Source organism: Podarcis cretensis (genome assembly GCF_951804945.1).
Source record: "Podarcis cretensis genome assembly, chromosome: 11".
NCBI lineage: Eukaryota > Metazoa > Chordata > Lepidosauria > Squamata > Lacertidae > Podarcis > Podarcis cretensis.
Window position 1 is genome coordinate 53,150,894 of NC_137180.1, and position 19,990 is coordinate 53,170,883.

Here is a 19,990-nt window from a genome sequence, read left to right on the forward strand (position 1 = left end):
GCGCCACCCGCGTCCCACTAATCTTGCATAGCTATTCATATAAATCCACACATTGTATGCTTGCTGCATTCTTCTTTCCTCCCACCTCTTTAATGGTTACCCTTGCCTCCTGGCCTTTGTTGCTTACACTCCTCTGCAAGAGGCTACACAAAACAGTGGCAGTCTTATATAATTCACATTTTGATTTGTGACTGCGAACCTATTGGGCACATTCACGAAGATGCTTCCCAGATGGGCACAGCAGCTCTTAGCCCATGTAACCATGGCAAAAATGCCCCCATGTTGCAATTTCTCCTTGATAAGAGGATATCTCAGATGTAAAGCAGCCCTTGCACTTTAGATGTTGCACACGCGAGGACAACTTGCCAGATCACTGCTGACTGAGGTGTGCTAGAAAAGCAACACACGAGGATGCAACAGTGGCTGCAGAAAAACCCTTGCTGGAGTCACATGTGCCATGGCCTCAAGCACATTTCCTGGGCAAAGTTCTGACTGGAATCAATAGCACAATGTGCCTAACTTTAATATAGGAACAAGGCAGTGGCCGCTTAAAAAAAGGAGGGGAAACTTGTAAGCGTGTGTGTAATTAAATATTGAGAAAGGAGCACATAGGTCTGTCAGGGAGTGAGGATTCTGTGCCTGGAAAAGCTCAGTGTATCTCCCTTTTGCAATTCAATTTCCTCAGCAAGAAGAAATAGAGTAGTGGCTGCTGTGCACTGAGTTGCGCTTCATGGTATGGTCAGGAGGGGGAAATGCGCTATGCTGACGCCAGTCCTCTTGGTGAAAGTAACACACCCACACCCACAAGTGCTCCATCGGATGAACAATTTGCTCTTTCTCCAGTCTCACTAATAACACCTAACCTGCCTAATCTGAAATGGCCTAGCAGGATCGAATGGAGAACCTTTCATTTGCTCTTCCAATGATCTCTGCTTCAGAGACGACGTTCTTATGTGTTACCTTTCTTGCCCGGCTGTGTCCCAGAGCTGAAGATGGACCTTAAAGGCTTTCCCAGGAGAGCCATTTGACCCCCGGCTGTTGTATACCTGAAACACACCAAACAAAGCTTAGCTGTTTATTGAGGCAGAGTGGTGACTTGATACACCTTTCATTAAGGCTGAGAACAACATGGCTGAATGGCAGGATGGAAGATACAGATGGATAAGGGGAGAAGTCATCAAACACTGGAGTGGTCATGTAGTGGTTGTTTTTGTCACCAAGAGATGCCTTGGTCATGGCCCACAGAATGGAAGATGAGAGGATCCCAAAGGATGTGCTCTATAGGGAGCTGGCTTCAGGCACCAGGCCAGTTGGCAGACCACGTTTACAAATGCAACAAGAAGGCTAGCAACATCAACCTTGACGTGTGGGAATCCCTTGCAGATACAGTTGGGTTGTGTATTGGTTGCAGTGACCAGAATGACCACTGGGAGGAGTGCAGAGAAGAAACACCAGGGTGCATCTGCAGCAGCACAACCGGACACCTTCATCTGCCCCAGCTGCAGCAAAACATGTCTCTTCTGCATCAGTCTCTATAGCCATAGCAGGCACTTATAACCTTCAAGTTTGACTTCACCCCCAGAGGTGCACCCTTCTATTGTCACTTGAGATAGATGGATGCAAACAAGAACAAGAGCATCCTGGATGTTACCAATGCCATGAGTGCATGATGGCAGAGAGAGGGCTGGTGTAGAATGGATACAGTATTAGACTTGGGCTGGAGAAACCTAGAATCAAACCCAACTTGGGCACAAAGCTTATTTGGAGGCCTTGGTCCAATTACTCTTTCTCTGCTTATTTTCAGAGTTGAGGTGATGAGAGTACGAGGAAATCCTATGAGGTCTGGGTGGTGTACAACAGTCTGTTGCTACAGAGCAAACTAAAATAGGAGTCTGACCAGGGGATCTGAGGATGGATGACAATTTTGTTCATAACAACTCAAGCAAAGGCTGCACTATCAAAGTAAAAGTGTGAATGAACTGCTCGGGGACTGACTTGTGCCTAATTGCTAGGAATGGGCACACCATTAATGAGGTGCATTGATCTTCCTTTGTCCTTTGCCTTCCATGAATATCTGAACACCAATTTCATTCATCTTGGAGCACAGAGATGGAGGTAGACTGGTGTACCGTCCCATATACTTCCAAAAATATCTACCAACCCCCAGGCCAGATCCAACCAGTTGTGTTCTGAGCTCCATATCTCTAGCAGGGGCTCTGAGTGTCGCTGCCTTCTCAGAGTAAATCCATCACGTGCTGAACAAGCTGCGCCTGAATCCTGGGAGAAATTCAGGAGCATCTTCTGGCACAGGATAGGGACTAGCAGTCCAGGGGTATGACGTTGGAAGCCCCAACACAGATGTGGAAGTGTAGCTGAACAGCTGTTTGGATACCAGAGAACATGAAGTGGTTGTTTAGAAAAAGGAATGTTATGTGCCACAGTAACTAGAAGTTATAAATGAGGCTGTGAGCGCATTACCAGGTTAAAATGCAGCAAGGTCATACTTTTTCACAACTCAGATGAAAGCTGCTTTGGGGGCAAATGTATCAAAACACAGTATTTCATAAGAAATGACGGATAGATGCAGGCTACAAATGGATTGTGGCTTAAGGAGCACACTGGATGCAGAGTAAATAAGAGTGTGTACACAGCCTCAGTTTCCCACAAAACTAACAGGATATAATGAGGCAAGAAAAGACTTAATGCACGGTGAGTCAGCAATATATTGCCTTGACCTTGAAAATGGTTACACTGATATATTACAAAAAATAGTATGTATCTGTGCAAAATTGCACATATAAAAAAGAAAACATTCACAAAAATGCCTCTTCTTTGTGGACGACAAAAAAAATAATCCTGTGGCAAAGGCTTTTTTCTTATTACAGCTTGTAAGCAAGAATGCTGGCTTTTGTCGATTAAACCAGCCTTTATCAACCATGGGCCCTACAGAGAAGCTGACAAGTTGTGTTCTGTAGCATCTGTAGGGCACCAGGTTGGGAAAGGCAGGATTAGATATTTAGACTGCAGTCCTATAACCAGTTACCTGTAAAGAGGGATGGAAGATCTTTTAATTTTGGTCCTCTTGGTTTCTTAATTTGCCAATCCTATATTCAGTTCTCCACATTGCTGCAGCAATTTGTAAACTTTTTAAAAACTAAACCTCGCCAAAATTCTTCAGCATTTTACTGTAAGCTTATTACACATTCATGTATGCGTTTTTTGACTAATGTACACACTAATACAGTGTACTTCTGTACTTCATTTTTATGCACACTTTTACCTAATAAATAATTTTTTGTAAGCATTGTTTGAATGGAGAACTGGATCACAAAACTGGGTAAGTACAAAATTTGAAGGACAGTTGTTTCAGTTATTGTAATGTTTCGGAAAATGCAAATTTGATATGTGCATTGCACTGAATTCTGCCCCCATCCCTACCTGTGAGTATGTTGCATTGAACCCAATGGGCCTTACTTCCGAGTTGAATTGCACTGTTCATACACTGGGAAAATCTGTTTGGATAAGGCAGTGGAATGGTGACAAGCACATGGACACTTCCTAGAATAGCAATCTCATGTGTGGTTTGTGCTATAAAATCCCACACAGTCAAAAGAAGTTTCTCTTTGTTCTGACCCCAAAGTACCACCTCTGACAGCTCAACAAGCCAGCAGAAGAATGGCAGAAGGGTTTCTGGAGCTGCGTAGGGTTTCCATATGCCAACCAAAGTTTTGTAACGCAAAGCTGGTTCACATTTCGCTCTTATGGCTGTTAGCAAGTCTGCATTGAGAACATCTGGTTGCTTCAAAGATCAAAGTACAGTCGTAATTCGGAAGTCAAAAGGAGTCTGTTCTGGAAGTCCGTTCAACTTCTGAAATGTTTGGAAACCAAAGCGTGGCTTCTGATTGGCTGCAGGAAGCTCCTGCAGCCAATTGGATGCCATGGAAGCCCCGTCGGATGTTCGGCTTCCAAAAGAACATTCAAAAACCGGAACACTCACTTCCAGTTTTCGATCGTTCGGGAGCCGGAACGTTTGACTTGCAAGGAGTTTGGGAGCTGAAGTATGACTGTATACACAGTTCTGGCAGAACAGTAGTCAAAAGTATGTATAGGATAAAGTTAAAATGAAACAATACATGAATGCAGACTTTGAGTAGATGAAGGGTTTGGACAAAGTTGCACGACATTCAGATGAGCGCTACAAAGGCTGACAACAGTGCCTGGAGGAGAATAATTGTTGCAATGCTAAGGATAGCCAGGTTGCATTCAAATATTGGGAACATTTTGTATCTTAATGGGACTTCCAGAAGAAGAAAACTTATCTTTTTAACCTTATATAGAAAAGAGACTCACCACCCGCTTTTCCCGGAAGTCAATTCCTACTGTGGTGATGAATTTGGGGTTGAACTTGTTGTCCGTGTATCTGTACAAGAACGTGGTCTTCCCAACCCCAGAATCCCCGAGGGCAAGGAGTTTGATCAGATAGTCATAGTCCCCATCAGTCATAGTGCTGACCTTGATGAACCTGCAAAACAGGGACAGAAAGAGAGGGGGGAAGATCGGAATGAATGCAACAAGAAAAACCAGAGACACAAAAACTGGAAGCATCCTGAGTTCTACAGCAAGTTTAACCCTCTTTCCCACTTAGCCGAAGCTTAGAAATTATCCAGCTATGCTTTCTGCACTGTGCCTTCCTTTACTGAACCATGAGCCAGGGAGTATGTATTAGAACCAAACTTTTAAGACTCTCCCCTACCACGCCCATCAGCATTTTTTCAATTAGAGCTCTTAAGGCAATAAGATTTTATTCACTGTTCCTCATGAGTTTCATTACACTGTTTTATTGCTGCAGTGGATTTCTTGTGGCTGTTGTCAGAGCTGTATTTCAGCTTGGGAGGGGGATGTTTTTGTTATTATACTGTGTTTAATCTGAAAGCTGCCTTGAGTATGCCTTTGGGCTGTAATTGTGCGACAGATACCAAAATAAATGAATGCATAAAAATTATGTTGGCACCAACATTAATCACAGTGTAGGCTAACTAGGGTACCTTTTAACCAGTACCTGAAGGTTTAATGCTGGTTTTGGAGCCCGGCTAAAGGGGAGCCCACATTATGCTTCCCTCAAATGTGGCCACAAGGAGAGAATTTCTTCCCAAATGGCCGACCTCTTTGGTTCACCGATCACAGCTCAGATAGAAAATTGCAAAAGGAATCTGATCGATCTCATTGTTTGTTTTCTAACATACTTTTATCCGCACTCATGCTCTTGGAAAGGGAACAGAGCAGTCTATCAAACGCAGGAAGCCCAGGCAGTTTTAAGCAGTGGGGGAGAAGAGTCACATTGCCCAACCTCTGCTGATGGAAGGGAAAGACTGCCCAGTGAATTGCCCTTTTGAGATTAATACTCCTTTGTATCTCATCTCTTTCTTTGCAGATAATGCATCGAGTAGAAATCATCCAATAACTCCCTTGCTGGTTTTTGATGTCTGAAAGCGGTTTGCAAAAGGGAGAAGTCCAGTGTGCATACTTAGGCCCTGAATATAGGGGGTTCACTGCTACAAGATGTAGCAATGGCAAGTGGCTTACATGATTTTATTTTTAAGGATTAGACAATCAAGGTGAACAACACTTTCAGGGGTTATATATTTGTCCACGCTACCTAAATGAAACCTCCATGTTCAGTATATCTCCAAAAACATGGGTAGGCAAACTAAGGCCTGGGGGCTGGATCTGGGCCAATCGCCTTCTAAATCTGGCCTGCAGACGGTCCTGGAATCAGTGTGTTTTTACATGAGTAGCATGTGCCCTTTTATTTAAAATGCATCTCTGGGTTATTTGTGGGGCCTGCCTGGTGTTTTTACATGAGTAGACTGTGTCCTTTTATTTAAAATGCATCTCTGGGTTATTTGTGGGGCATAGGAATTCATTCCTCCCCCCATATAGTCCTGCCCCCACAAGGTCTGAGGGATGGGTGGATCGGCCCCCTGCTGAAAAAGTTTGCTGACCCCTGTCCAAGAACATCAGGACCTATGGACAAGCAACAGAGAAGGGCTGTTGCCTTCATGCCCTGTTTCGGGTGTGTCTATTTGTAACAGACAAGTGCAGGCATAGGCAAACTCGGCCCTCCAGATGTTTTGGGACTACAACTCCCATCATCTCTGACCACTGGTCCTGTTAGCTAGGGATGATTAGAGTTGTAGTCCCAAAACATCTGGAGGGCCGAGTTTGCCTATGCCTGGACAAGTGGTACCTGACCAATGAAACGTTGCAGACTCTTGTTCAATGCTTGAGTCAGCCATGCCTTCTTTCAAGACATTCCATTCTACCATTCTACCATCTTTTCTATCCATACCTCTCAAACTCAGCATTTTGTAGCCACTGAACATGCTGAGTTCTCATTGGGCGATTATTAAGTTTTTGTCTCCTTGCCTCCCCCCCCCCAAGATTCCACCCCCACTTCTGCAAATCTTGCGTTTCCCCTGAGCAGATTCTACCCCTTTGTTTCTCAGTAGCCTTTATTTGAGCTGCATCACTGTCACAATTCAGCACCAGAGTTATTTATTATTGTCTACGACAGAATCAGACTCTCGAATAGCTGAATACACTGACCGGGTTCACAAACCACACTGGCTTTGTGCAATTATCTAATTATTCAACTCTTTTCCATGCCCCTCAAGCTGAAGTTGAAACATTCAGAATGGTCTTGTGTCCTGGAAAGGAATTTAAAGTGTCATCACAGAACGAATGACGGGTCCTCTGACATCACACAAGGCGCTTATGATTTTTAAATAACCAGAAGACTTGACAGTCTCCCTCTTGACAAAGGAAGGCGAGTCCACTCACACATTCTAGACAGATTGTGGGAAAGGTCACTGAGCAAATTCTGCCCACTGAAATATTGGGTTTATTCCCATCTGAAAACCAATGGTAATTTCTGATTTCTGGTTCTGCAGAAACATGTTATGCTAACCTCAGCTTGCACTTCAAATAAAGAGGCTGAGTTGCTGGAGGCTTCATCACATTACCTATTCAGACAGTAAAGTCTGACATCCTTGCCTTGCATGAAGTAACCTCAGCCAGATATTTGCACCTACGGCTTTTGTGCCTAGTTAGTTTTAATCAACTGACTTCCTCCGCTAAGCCTGAAACTAATTACAAGCCTGTGAGGCCCCAGTGAAACCCTGCCTCTCCCCACCCAGGATCACCACATCCTTTGCTAGTGGAGTCCCTATGGTCCTTTCGGAATTGTAATCCAATTCGAGACATGTTCTGAACAACTTTATTACTTTTGTCCCTGACAGCTCATTCATCTTGCTGTTCCCTCTGCTTAAGAAAAAAATGGATTGAATTTTGCACGGATTATGTAACACACACACAGTCCGCCACCAACATATGGTGTGGAAAGGAATAGTCTTCTTCCCAAAACACTGCATATAAACAGACGGAGGTAATAAAATTGTAATGGTGCATGGGGGGAAAGCTACCAGGAGCAATCTTCTCAGGTAACAGAATTCTCTTCTCTTTTTCTGTGGGCTAGGTGTTTTCATTACAATGTAATAAACAGAACCATAAGCTTGTGGCACTGAAGTCATCTTAGGTCTTCATGCACAAACTTTGGGGGAGCAGGTAGGGTGTGTGTGTGTGTGTGTGTGTGTGTGTGTGAGAGAGAGAGAGAGAGAGAGAGAGAGAGAGAGAGAGAGAGAGAGAACACCGTATTTTTCACCCTATAGGACGCACCGTCCCATAAGGCGCACCTAGTTTTTTGGGGGGGAAATAAAAGGAAATTTTTTTATTCCCCCCCCCCAGGCGCAGGGCTGGGGCGGGGGAAGCCCAAGCTTCACCGACCCCAGCCCCCAGAACAGGCAGCTCTCTGCAAGCCGTGGGAGCCCAGCACCGGGCTCCCGCTGCTTGCGGAGAGGTGCGCAAAGCCTGGACGTGCTGAGCTCAGCGCGTGCAGTCTTCAGCATGCAGGCAACTCTCTACAAGCGGCAGGAGCCCAGCGCTGGGGACCCCACGCTGCTTGCGGAGAGGTATGCGAAGCCTGGAGAGCAAGAGGGGTCGGTGCGCACCGACCCCTCTCGCTCTCCAGGCTTCAGTGAAAGCCTGCATTCGCCCCATAGGATGCACACACATTTCCCCTTCATTTTTGGAGGGGAAAAAGTGCGTCCTATAGGGCGAAAAATACGGTATCTGGAATTCATGATGCTCAGAGAAATGCTAGATGGGATTCTGATACAGGGAAAGAACCAAAGATAAAGTAAGGTTTATCAAGTTTAGCTTCCCACTGAAAAAGCCCTGAAGCAATTCACAACCAAGTAAAAAAGCCACAGTAATAAAATCACATAAATATTATTAAAAACAGATTTAACAGTACAGTAATATATCATTAGGTAAAGGTAAAGGGACCCCTGACCGTTAGGGCCAGTAGTGGACGACTCTGGGCTTTTGGTGTCCATCTCGCTTTACTGACTGAGGGAGCCAGTGTACAGCTTCCGGGTCATGACTAAGCCGCTTCTGGCAAATCAGAGCAGCACACGGAAACGCTCTTTACCTTCCCGCCAGAGCGGTACCTATTCATCTACTTGCACTTTGACATGCTTTCGAACTGCTAGGTGAGCAGGAGCTGGGACAGAGCAACGGGAGCTCACCCCGTCGTGGGGATTCGAACCGCTGACCTTCTGATCAGCAAACCCTAGGCTCTGTGGTTTAGACCACAGCGCCACCGTGACCCCATAATATATCATGCCTGCTCTCTTGCTGGCACTCTCCAAACGTCCCTTGAAAGGGGCATACAGAGAAGGAAGGGTCTCAGATGATATCCAAGGTCTGGACAAGTTCATATGGGAAAATGTGGTGTTTTAGTTATAGTGGCATACTCTCCACATGCCCCTGTCTTCCAGGGACAGTCGTGGAATTACAAAAGCCATCCCAGCTTTTGATTTGATCCCAGTATGTCCCTAGATGCCCCGCCAGTGCTGCCACTGCCAAGCTGGAGTTGGGGGAGGGGGCAAATGAGGAAAAATAAACAAAGCTGCCCCCTGCCCTCACCACCTTTACTGCTCTGGATGCAGGTGGTTGGCAAAGCTTTAGATACAGCGGTTGCTCCACCACAGCACTGCTCTCAGTCTTAATGCTAAACAAGCAGTTTTAAGAAGGCTTGCCAGAGCAGCGATGTCACGCTGGCCACGTGACCCGGAAGTGTCTCCGGATAGCGCTGGCCCCTGGCCTCTTAAGTGAGATGGGCACACAACCCCAGAGTCTGTCAAGACTGGCCCGTACGGGCAGGGGTACCTTTACCTTTTAAACACAAGCACTGGGTGGTTTCATCCCCAAGGGGCTGAACCCCCATTAATACTAAAACCTTCTATAACAGCTTTATTGTGCTAACAGCACTGTGCGGATTCAGCTATGAAGGTAGGGGATCGAGAGTTTTCAGCATGAGTTAGCATGAGTGCTTGAGGAAGAGCAGAAATAAGTCCATAGTAAACAGAAGTTTGGCATGAATGCAAGTTGAGCTAGTAACCTCCGAGACCCACTTGTGCCCAACAAATGCCCTCTCCCAAAAGTAATTCCATGCTCCCTTCAACTCACCCCCACAGTTTACCTCGGTGCTCTATATTCCAAGCAATATCCTCCCCTCCAACCACAAACCCCCAAAATGGTTCATTGCACACAAATAGACACTACAAATAAAAACACTTCTTCAAAACTATGTAACGTCAGAGTTCCAGCGTTGGAGTTATGCCTTCTCAACTTTCTTAAACACATGGAATATTTGCACCTGAAAAAGGAAGCCAACATATTTTAAAAGGTAGCAATACTTAGAAGCCCAGCAGTATGTGAATTATTTAATCTGCCAACAGTGAAATGTCTTTAGAAAACAGGTCAGTCAACTATCACATCCTGTTCATTTTCCTTGTCAGCTGTGCAAGCAACAGCTTTTTCATACAGGGCAACTAGGCTCCACATTTAGAGGCTGGTTAGGAAAAAATAAATGCTCTTTCGCAGGTGGGCAGCTCAGCAGAGCAGCGAGAAAGCAAGCCAGGAAAAACTGTGTTGTCCTCTAATCTCCTGAAACATATTCTTAAGAAAGGTGGGAATTTCACAGAAGTTTGTTAACTATTGATCACATGCCTGTGGCCTTTTATTCCTTTTTATTACAAATATTGAGTGCAGCACAGCCATTTCCCTTCTTAAAATGATGTTCCTGACAGCTTAGTGTTTAGTGTTACATGCATGGATACCAGTGAGCCTTCCTAGAGCCTTGCTATTTGCAGCTGTGCTGCAGTAAAAGTTTGTAAGATCTGGCTTCTAGACTGAAGTGAACCAGAGGCTCCTCAGTATGTCCAAACTTGTAGGAACCATGGTTGTTTTAAAATGATTTTTTGCTCAAACAATTGCTTATGGTCCTGGTTTGTTCACTAACCATACAGTGGTACCTTGTGTTACGGACGGGATCCATTCCAGAGGCCCGTCCGTAACATGAAAAGCCCGCAACTTGAAGCGCCGCGTCTGCACAGGCGTGCGGCGCAATTTGGCGCTTCTGTGCACGTGCAAAGTGCGATTTAGCGCTTTTGCGCATGCGGCGAAACCCGGAAGTAACCCATTCCGGTACTTCCGGGTTGCCGTGGGACGCAATACGAAAACATGCAACCTGAAGCGGATGTAACATGAGGTATGACCGTACTTTAAATCAGGCTTCCTCAACCTCGGCCCTCCAGCTGTTTTGAGACTACAATTCCCATCATCCCTGACCACTGGTCTTGCTAGCTAGGGATCATGGGAGTTGTAGGCCAAAAACATCTGGAGGGCTGAGGTTGAGGAAGCCTGCTTTAAATTAACCAGGGTTCCCAGGGTCTGAATATAATGGGGAATTCCCTTTGCATTCCCTGTGAAGGAATGGGTGTGTAGTTTGGGGTGTGTGTGTGGGTGTGTGTGTGTGTGTGTGTACTGCTTGAACGATCAGTCACTGTCACTTGAGGCCCATTTAGCCTTGCCGGCTAGAAGTGCCTGTGCTCGGGTTTGATCTGGTGCACAAACTACTGCCTTTGTATACAGGGGTGACCTGGCCATGGTCCCCACACCTTGGCAGCCTCCAAGCTGGACTACTGTAATGTGGGGCTGCCCTTGAAGAAGGTCTACAAATTGCAACTACTGTAGTGCAAAATGCAGCAGCCAGAGTGCTTACATGTTGCAAAAAATGTTTGTGTCAGCAGAATTGTCTACAAAGGTGTGTCTGTCAGGAGAAACTCACACAAAAATGCTTATGAATTTTAATGCACAAATGTTTAAAAGCACAAACTGATGTGGGAAAAATGGAGAACCAAACGTACGATTGTAAAAATGAGAAACTGAGAAAACCCAAAATTGTCCGATTTGCCTATCCCCAGTTGCAAATACGTTTTTTTCTATTTAGCTGTTGCCTGAGGGTTTTCTGCCCTCTCTTCCCTGCCAAGTTTCTAGTAAGATATTAATAATCCACCAGGGTCCAGATCTATTCCCATGTGTTTTAGCATTTTCAAAACCTGCATGGTAGCTACATGAATCAAACCTGTCATAGACTCCCATAAAGCAGTCATGTCTTTTAATAATTACACAGCCCGTTCTGTCAACTGTGAGCGACGGAACCGGGTAACCGTGGCTACAGACTATAAAATCATTGTTTAGGTAACGCACTACCCACCCAGTGCAGAAAAACTAGGCATTTGCCAATGGCAAGAGCATTTGCTACTGAATCCCTGCTTAAGACATGGCTGTTAGTAGATCTCCATTCACACAACAGCAAGCAGAAGAAGAAAACATGCAAAGCCTAACGGCTCGGGAATTGCTACTAAGGATCACACTGAAAGTAAATCAAAGCCATGAAAGCAGCTCCCAAGAGGGAGGGTTATATTGGAATTAAGATAGGCTGTGCAGAAACTCAAAACTACAATAAAATCAATCACGCTTGCTGTCACAACCTGAATAATTTAAATGTCTTTTTACAAGCATTTAAGTCACAAACAGACCCATTATTCTCGGTGGCAGGTGAATAATCAGAAACACTGGTGTTAATTTCAAGGATGCCTCCTTTCTCCTCTCTGACTTTAGTAGCGGAACAGGCAGAAATTCAACAAACTCAGCTTCCTGGCCATACTGCATCGTCACAGTGGCAAAACCGTCATTTGGTGAAGCTAGGTAGGCCGCTGAATAGCTCAGTTGCTAGAGCATGAGGCTCTTAATCTCAGGGTTGTGGGTTTGAGTCCCACGTTGGACGAAAGATTCCTGCATTGCAGGGGGTTGAACTAGATGGCCTTCATGGTCCCTTCCAACTCTATGATTTCATGATTCTACCAGTAAACATCCATCCCCAAGGTGACCAGATACAAAGGAGGAAATCAGGGTTTTTCATGCCTTTAACAAGTGGATGAAGAACCTGTCATGATTCCACCAAGATCTTTCCCAGCTCTGCTGAGATCATTTTAACTGGAGAAAACAAGGAGTAAACCTGGGACCGTCCGTCCACAAAACATGTGCTCTCCCACTGAATTGTGACTCCTAAGGACTGTAGCTTGGTAGCAAAGCATCCGCTTTGCATGCAGAAGGTCTCAGGTTCAATTTCCAGCATCTCTAGGTGGGAAAAACTCATTGTCCAAACCCTGGAAGAGCTACTGTTAGACACTGCAGACAACAGGGAGCTAGATGGCCAATGGCAGCTCCAAATCTTCCTATTCTAGCAATTATGAACATTCTCAAAGTGATATCCAAGTTTGCTCACGTTTTTCTAAAAACATTCTTCCATAACTGCTAGGTTACAGACAAGGTATTCCAAAGGCACGGTTTCCAAAGCAAATAGTGATGACCTTCCCCTGTTGTGTTTCTTCCTTTAAACATCTGTTTTAAAAACCAAGGATGATACGGCACAATCAACATTCCAATATGGAGAAACACCATGCATGTGGGAGCTTGGATTGAAGAGGAAAACACAATCTCATATCACCAAGCCTTACTTGCATTGGGACAATGGGCTCTGTCTTTCAGTTTTTCCAACTCAGTCACATGGGAGAACAACTAATAAACAAATATGGAAGACTGCATAGATTGACAGAATTTGAAACTCTGTTACTGAAAATTAACCAAAATAAATTAATAACTAATGTTCACGCAATTCTTTCTGAAATTAAACTTACTCATACACAGCCCACATATAGCACTAAATGGGTGACAGACTTGATAAAATTTAATTCTAATATCCAACAAGAGAAATGGGTTTGGTTGTTTAATAACATTCCCAGATCTCTGATGAGCTCTACTCTCAAAAAGAATTTCTTCAAGACAATCTTTCTCATTGTTATTCCTCATAGACTAACCAGACTATATAAAATAAATATACTCTGATGGAGATGTGGATCATTAAGAGTAGATTATTAGCATATCTTCTGGCAGTGTAAAAAAAGTTATGGAACAGCTTATTTGAGATGATATGAGAAAGCACTGTTTACAACTTGCCACACACTCTCAAAACAGCTCATCTTTGCGGTCTGAGATTGGAGGAGTCCAACAGACCTAGAAGTGATTGCAACTCTTCCAGAGACAGCCAGAATTTGCATTGCTAAATGCTGGAAGACCAAAGCAACTCCCCAACTGAAAGACTGTGTAGACTCTGTGTGTTTAGTATTTAATTATGCTAGTGTAGTTTCTAAGGAATGGGGTAGGGTGCTGGAGTGTGTGGTCACATCTAGTGAAATGTGCTGTTCCCATTTGCTTCCAACCTGTTATTGTTTGGACCCCCCTCCCGCCACAAAAAAGTGCTAAGGTGTCTGAACTATATGACAATAAAAAGTGTTAATTTGAGCTTAAAAGGGGGGGGGGGAGCCAGGAAGAATCTTGGGCACCTAAAGAAATGAACAAATTTATTATGGCATCAGATTTTGTGGCATACAGTCCACTTTCAGGCATAGAATGCTACGCTCAGTTGGCAGATGTGCATATATGCGCCTGGGTGAAGTGAAGTAGGGAATGTAAACAGTGCAAAAGAAGAATGAATATGAAATATAAAAATCGATGAAAGCCACAGGAACCCTGCTTGGGGATGACACTCTTAACTGAGCCATTCATGCTGTCTGCAGTCACCCAGGCCTATCGCTTAGATTGCTAAAGGAACAAAAAGGCATGTTTTGGCTTTTATGGACATCAGGACCGCAGAACAAGCATGGCAGAGACATGGAAAATGATGGAGCAGATCAGTTCTAAGACTCAAAGCTGCAGGAACCTCCAACTAGATTGAATATTACAAGTTTGGGAAAGGGGAGAAATGCCTCCCCTTTGCTTTTACCCTCCTGCATTGCATCTCCTTCGCGAAGTCTAGGAAAGAACAAATGCTTCATTTGAAACTAGTGACGTGCCCACAAAAATGCAGTTAGAAAGATGAGCCAGCTTCCTTTAGCATATGTCAAGATATTGAGACCTTCCTTGTCAAGGTGTTAAACCCGCAGCTGCTTCTGCAAGTTTTTAGAGCCTAATCGGTGGTGAGAGTGAAAAATACTAAGAGAGTGAAAAATACTACGTCTCTCACGCAGAGAAAGGTGGGGAAAGGGAGTTTCCTTTTGGCGAGGCTGAAATCAGGAGTTAGGACGAGTTACCTTTCCTGCTTCTTTCTGGTCCTCCCCTTCACAGCCTTCTGCCAGCGCAGCACACTTGCACAGAGGAAAAGGGCACTCAACTCAAGTGCTGTATTTTGCATTAGCAAGAAATTATCACCGTCTGTGGATGGTATCTCAACAAAAAAACCCAAAGAATTAATCTTGTTATCTGGGAGGCAGGAAGTGAATGTTGACTTCCTGCATCAGTGCAAACACACAATGACGCATTGTCTGACACGCCATGTTCCCTTTGAGACCTTACTTGAATTATATGTATTTTCAACTCCCTCTTCAAGGTGCAAGGAGCAATTCCCTTGGCAGAAACTATGTATGGAATTGGAAGGATGGCTAGTGGGGGAGAAAGAGAGGCAGCGCTTCCCACCATTGCAAGATGCCTGTCTGTTTGATCATTCGGGTTGCCATTTTCTGAACCTTTCCCAGCTCTATGCTATACTTGTTGAGGTGAGTCAACCAGAACTGTACACGGTATTTCAAAATGGTCTCACCACAGGTTTGTATAACGGGCATTATGATGTTGGTCACTTTATTTTCAATCCCTTTCCCAACCATCCCAGACATGGAATCCACCCTTTTCACAGCTGCCGCACACTGGGTTGGCATATTAATCAAATTATCCTTTACAACCCCCAAGCTTGCTCAGTTACAGGAACCTGCCTTGTAGTCATTGCCAGTTAGGAATCCTTGCTCTTGTGTGAATCAGTTTAAATTTGAGTTGCATTTATCTTTTTACTACACATTCATCCAGTTTGGAGAGATCATTTTGGAGCGTCTCAAAATCAAACTTTTTGATTTAACCACCTAGAACAATTTGATACTGTCATTACCCCCTGGCTTTCTCACAACTTAACTCCTAATTTTACACCGCTTATAAGCAAGTTAAAAAGCACATCCCAATGCCAATCTTTATAGGGACTCTGCCTTCTATATTCTCTACACTGAGAACTGCCCATTTATTCATACTCTCTGCTTCCTATTTCTTAAACAGTTCCAGATCCACAGGAGAACCTCTCTTCTTATTCCAGGACTGGTAAGCTTACTCAGGAACATTTGGCAAGACACTTCTAGTCTAAGAACATACGGTTGATTGGATCAGCTATAAGCTTCTGACACTCTCAAAGAACTCTAATTGCTTAATGAGTCACGTCTTACCCTTGCAGCAGCTCTGCTGGCTCTGCTTCTGAAGGACTGGTTATTCCATGCACTTGGCGATTCCATCCTTAATAATGCCTTCCACCAGTTTTCCCAAACAATTTTGCATCTGAGTTCTTTAAGAACTGTCAGGTGATTCCAATCTGGACTCAGTCATTTGTCAGTAATCGGTCCATAAGCCTAGAACTCCATCTTTTACCACCATTATCTGCCTCAGTTCCTCAGACTCCCTTCCCGAGAAAAATTGCTCAGTTACAGGAACCTGCCTTGCATCTTCCACGGTGAAGAAAATAATTCATTCACCTTCTCTGAAATCTCCTTAGTCTCCAGTAGCACACCTTTGACTCCCTTGTCATCCAAGGCTCCTCAATTTTTCAAAGTATTCTTTACTGTCTTCTTGCATTTCTTTTGTGAAAGTTTATGCTCCTCTTTGTCTTCTTCATTTAGACAAGGATGCCTTCTTGCCTCTGGTGATATATCTCTTATTTTCTACAACAAAGCTGGAAATTTGTGACCTTCCAGATGGTGTTGGACTAAAGCTCCTCTGATCCTTGGCTTGTGCAGATTGGATCCAACATCCGAGGAGCCACAGTTTCCCATCCCTATTCCATAGGCTTCTGAATGATAAAGCCACATTCTCAGAATTTCTTTCACGAGTGAAGGGGCTCTGGATAGCATTTTCTAAAGAAGGAATCTCATATTTTTAATGGTTTTAATGCTGAGCTGCATGAGTTTAAGCTTTCAAGAAAACTCTGGAACTAAGTGAAGAAACCGCTGTGATGCAAACTTAAAACAGAGGAAGAAAATACTCATTTTTTTCTTAGAAGACTTCCCCTACTGCTGCTAAAACCTTTATCTCCCCTGACCCTTAACTTCCTGGAGCAACATTCCTGCCTCCTCACTGCTTTATGATCTTGTTCACCCCCATTCTCAAGTCATAGCTTTCTCCCTCTCACTTGACTTATATAGATTTAAGCATTAAATGCATTCATTTCAGGGCTGTTGTTCCTCATTTCCATGACTACCAGTGACAAGAGACTTGGGATCCCCCAAACCCATCCTTTATTCCTTCCCCAGCCATTTAAACAATAAGCTACAGCTAACTCAGCCTATCTTATTAATAAGCAGGACTCAGGTAACAGGCAAAGTGGAAATGCAGGTTCCGTGGAAGCAGAAGGAACTGCTATTTTGTGACTCAGCAGGAAGGACCTCACCTTTGGCCCAATCGGCTCCACCTTAAAATGCTGAACCTTTCTGACGGGTCTGCTAGTCCACTAAACCAGTGAACAATTCACCTTAAGGCAAAATATAGCCCTACTTACAAACAAAACCACCCTGATTCCCACCCCCAACCCAAGCTAAATCCAGATGTGTCTTCGGAATGGCTCAACAAGCGTGTAGATTGGAGGTCAAACCATCTCTGGAACATTACTCAAAAACAGGCATAGGATTTGGACGCATGTTGACCCACAGCTTGGCTGTGGAAGGCAACACAGGTTTAGAAGTGGCAAGTGGGAAATGGCTGTGATTCACTTCTTAATCTTTGACCATTGTGTAGGGCTCTCATACGTCCGGGAGTTCAAAGCCGGAATTGATGTCCGAAATGTGGCGCTTTGTCGTGGATCTTAGGCAAGTCAACCACGTTTTTTGGGCATCATTGTGTTGCATGCCCAAAGGAGTCAACTGGCACCTAGGGAACATGCATGATTATGTCCTCTTTTTCTCTCTCTGACTGTCCACCTTATCCTTTTTCATCACCATCTACAAAATGAACATGGGACAAGGGGCGATAACAGGCTGCACTGGGGGAACTTGCAATTTCTCACCTGAGAGAGACCCTGTTTCTCTATGGGAAAACAGCATAACTTTTCCCCTCCTGGATCCTTTCTGCCATCACCAACCAACCAGCACACCTATCCCTACCCTCATCTCAGACCTATTTGTTTGCTTGGCACTAATGCCACAGGTTAAGAAAAGGAAAAGAAGATTGCAGTGCTTTAAGAGCTTGGAAGTAAAGAGTTAAGGTCCACTGTGGGAAGACAGACATAAAATGAGGAACTGGCACAGCTACTGACTAGAAGCACAATGCAGGAGCTAACTACATGCTCACACCTTAATATTTTTTTTTTTTTTGCCCAGAAGTAAAGCAACTTCAGAAACTTAGACCAGAGAAGTGATGGGAACACTTAACCCTTTCTCCATCTGTTTCCCTGCTCCCATAGGGCTGGTGGCTCAAAGCATGAGTTTGCAAGAGTAAGACCAAAGGGCAAGAGGAAGTGAATCTGAGGTTTGCCCACCGACACAGCTACAATCCATCTTTATGGTCACCTTTCAAATTAACATTCCTGCCATTTGTTTGCCAATATCCTACAACGTGGCTGTTACGTGTAATATGTGCCTTGGCGTGTCTGCCTCGAGAGTTTCTGTATCTTGTGAGGGAGGGTGCATACCTGGGCTTTAAATAGGCGCCGACTACGCCCTGAAGCAGATTTTACAGGAGGCACAAACTATCCTAGTGTGTCACAGGAGGCAGGTACAATCACTATCCATCATGAGAACTGCTCCTTATCGTTGTGCAAACTTTCTCAAGGTCAAGGCCGAGATGGGCATGCAAACACAGCTGTGTGCAAAATCTCTTGTACAGCTTCTTCAAGCACCAGAGTTTTTTTTTCTTTTCTTTAAAGGGAAGAATGACTCAGTCAAAGTTTAAAGGGCTTTTAAGGCCCAAACTAAGCAAGTGGGGCAACTGCGTATGTGTGCATGCTATTTTACATATACAGTGGTACCTCGGGTTACATACGCTTCAGGTTACAGAGTCTGTTAACGGAGAAATAGTACCTCGGGCTAAGAACTTTGCTTCAGGATGAGAACAGAAATTGTGCTCCAGCGGTGTGGCAGCAGCAGGAGGCCCCATTAGCTAAAGTGGTGCTTCAGGTTAAGAACAGTTTCAGGTTAAGAACGGACCTCCGGAACGAATTAAGTACTTAACCGGAGGTACCCCTGTATTTCTCGATGCTACCAGAATGAGTTTGACCAAACTGCGGGAGGCAGTGGAAGACAGAAGTGCCTGGCGTGCTCTGGTCCATGGGGTCACGAAGAGTCGGACACTACTAAATGACTAAACAACAACAACAACAACACCCCTGTATTTGCCTCATTCACATATAAAGTAAGGATGGGTGCTCCTCTTTATAATAAAATGTTGAGGATGCAGAGGAAGGGAGAGAAATTCATAGCCCTCCCCTGCCTCACCTTGTACTTCCTAACATTAAAGCAGATTTCTCCTGCCCCGACTCCAATACTGGAAATGAACCAGGCAGGAAGAAAACTACTTACAGTTTACGGAGCTCAACGAGATTTGGCAAGGAGGGGCACGTTTCTCCCCATTCCCCCATTTGCTCAGTTAAGTGTAAAGAGTAGACACCCCCTGCCCAGTTTAATGTGCTTTTCACCTCAAGTTTGACCCTTACTTTCATTTTTTTGGAGAGCCAAACAAGACATAGAGTTAATTGTGCGAGTGCAATCAACACACATAAAACGTATTATGCAAATAACAGCTGAGAGGAAGCAGGGATGGGATAAAGAGAAGTTTAATTCCTTATCTCCCTTTTGCGGTCCAGAAAAAAAACCTCATTTCTACAGCTGCAACACGCACTGCCATCCTGCTTGAAGGTTACACATTAACTTCTGACATGAATTGTGGCTTGTGTGTGTGTAGATGTTTTGCTGTGTGGCATCAGAACCTACTTGCATTTGCAAGAAACACTTATCTGATTTCTGAAACCTGAACCAGCGGCATCTGGTGCTTGTTGGGGCTGCTAGGACAGAAAGCAAGGAGGTCAACACTAGGTGGCAGCAGAGTCAATGCCAGGCAGAGATGCCTCCTGCAAGCTTTGTCTCCCTCCTTCTCCTTCCCGCAGGTCAGTTCTACATGGCCAATACTGAGACTGAAGGAAGCAGACAGGCAATGCTACCACCACCTGGACTGATTGTAAAGGAGCTGGCTAATGGCAGATCAAGGCTGGTATGGCACTGCCTCATTCACTCTAGTGGACCAACCTCCATTGTTTCAAATGAACCTCCCACTTATTCCCACAGAACCATATCTGAAGGACCATCTCCACCTCCATTGTTCACTGAGGTCCAGCTCTGAGGGCCTTCTGGCAGTTCCCTCACTGCGAGAAGTGAGGTTACAGGGAACC

The 19,990-nt window shown here is 44.5% G+C and overlaps 1 protein-coding gene across 4 annotated transcripts in view; it reads right to left on the bottom strand.

Annotated features, from left to right (window-relative positions):
- The window catches only part of RAB27B (RAB27B, member RAS oncogene family), a 123,573-nt gene that overhangs the window by 9,360 nt on the left and 94,223 nt on the right, over positions 1-19,990 (bottom strand). For all 4 annotated transcript variants that reach the window (XM_079995131.1, XM_079995133.1, XM_079995134.1 and 1 more), the window contains 2 exons: positions 4,351-4,522; positions 961-1,046 (listed from right to left, as the gene is read on the bottom strand). In XM_079995131.1, coding sequence (XP_079851257.1) covers positions 961-1,046; positions 4,351-4,503 — 239 coding nt within the window. In that variant the 5' untranslated portion in view covers positions 4,504-4,522. The remainder of the gene's footprint in view (positions 1-960; positions 1,047-4,350; positions 4,523-19,990) is intronic.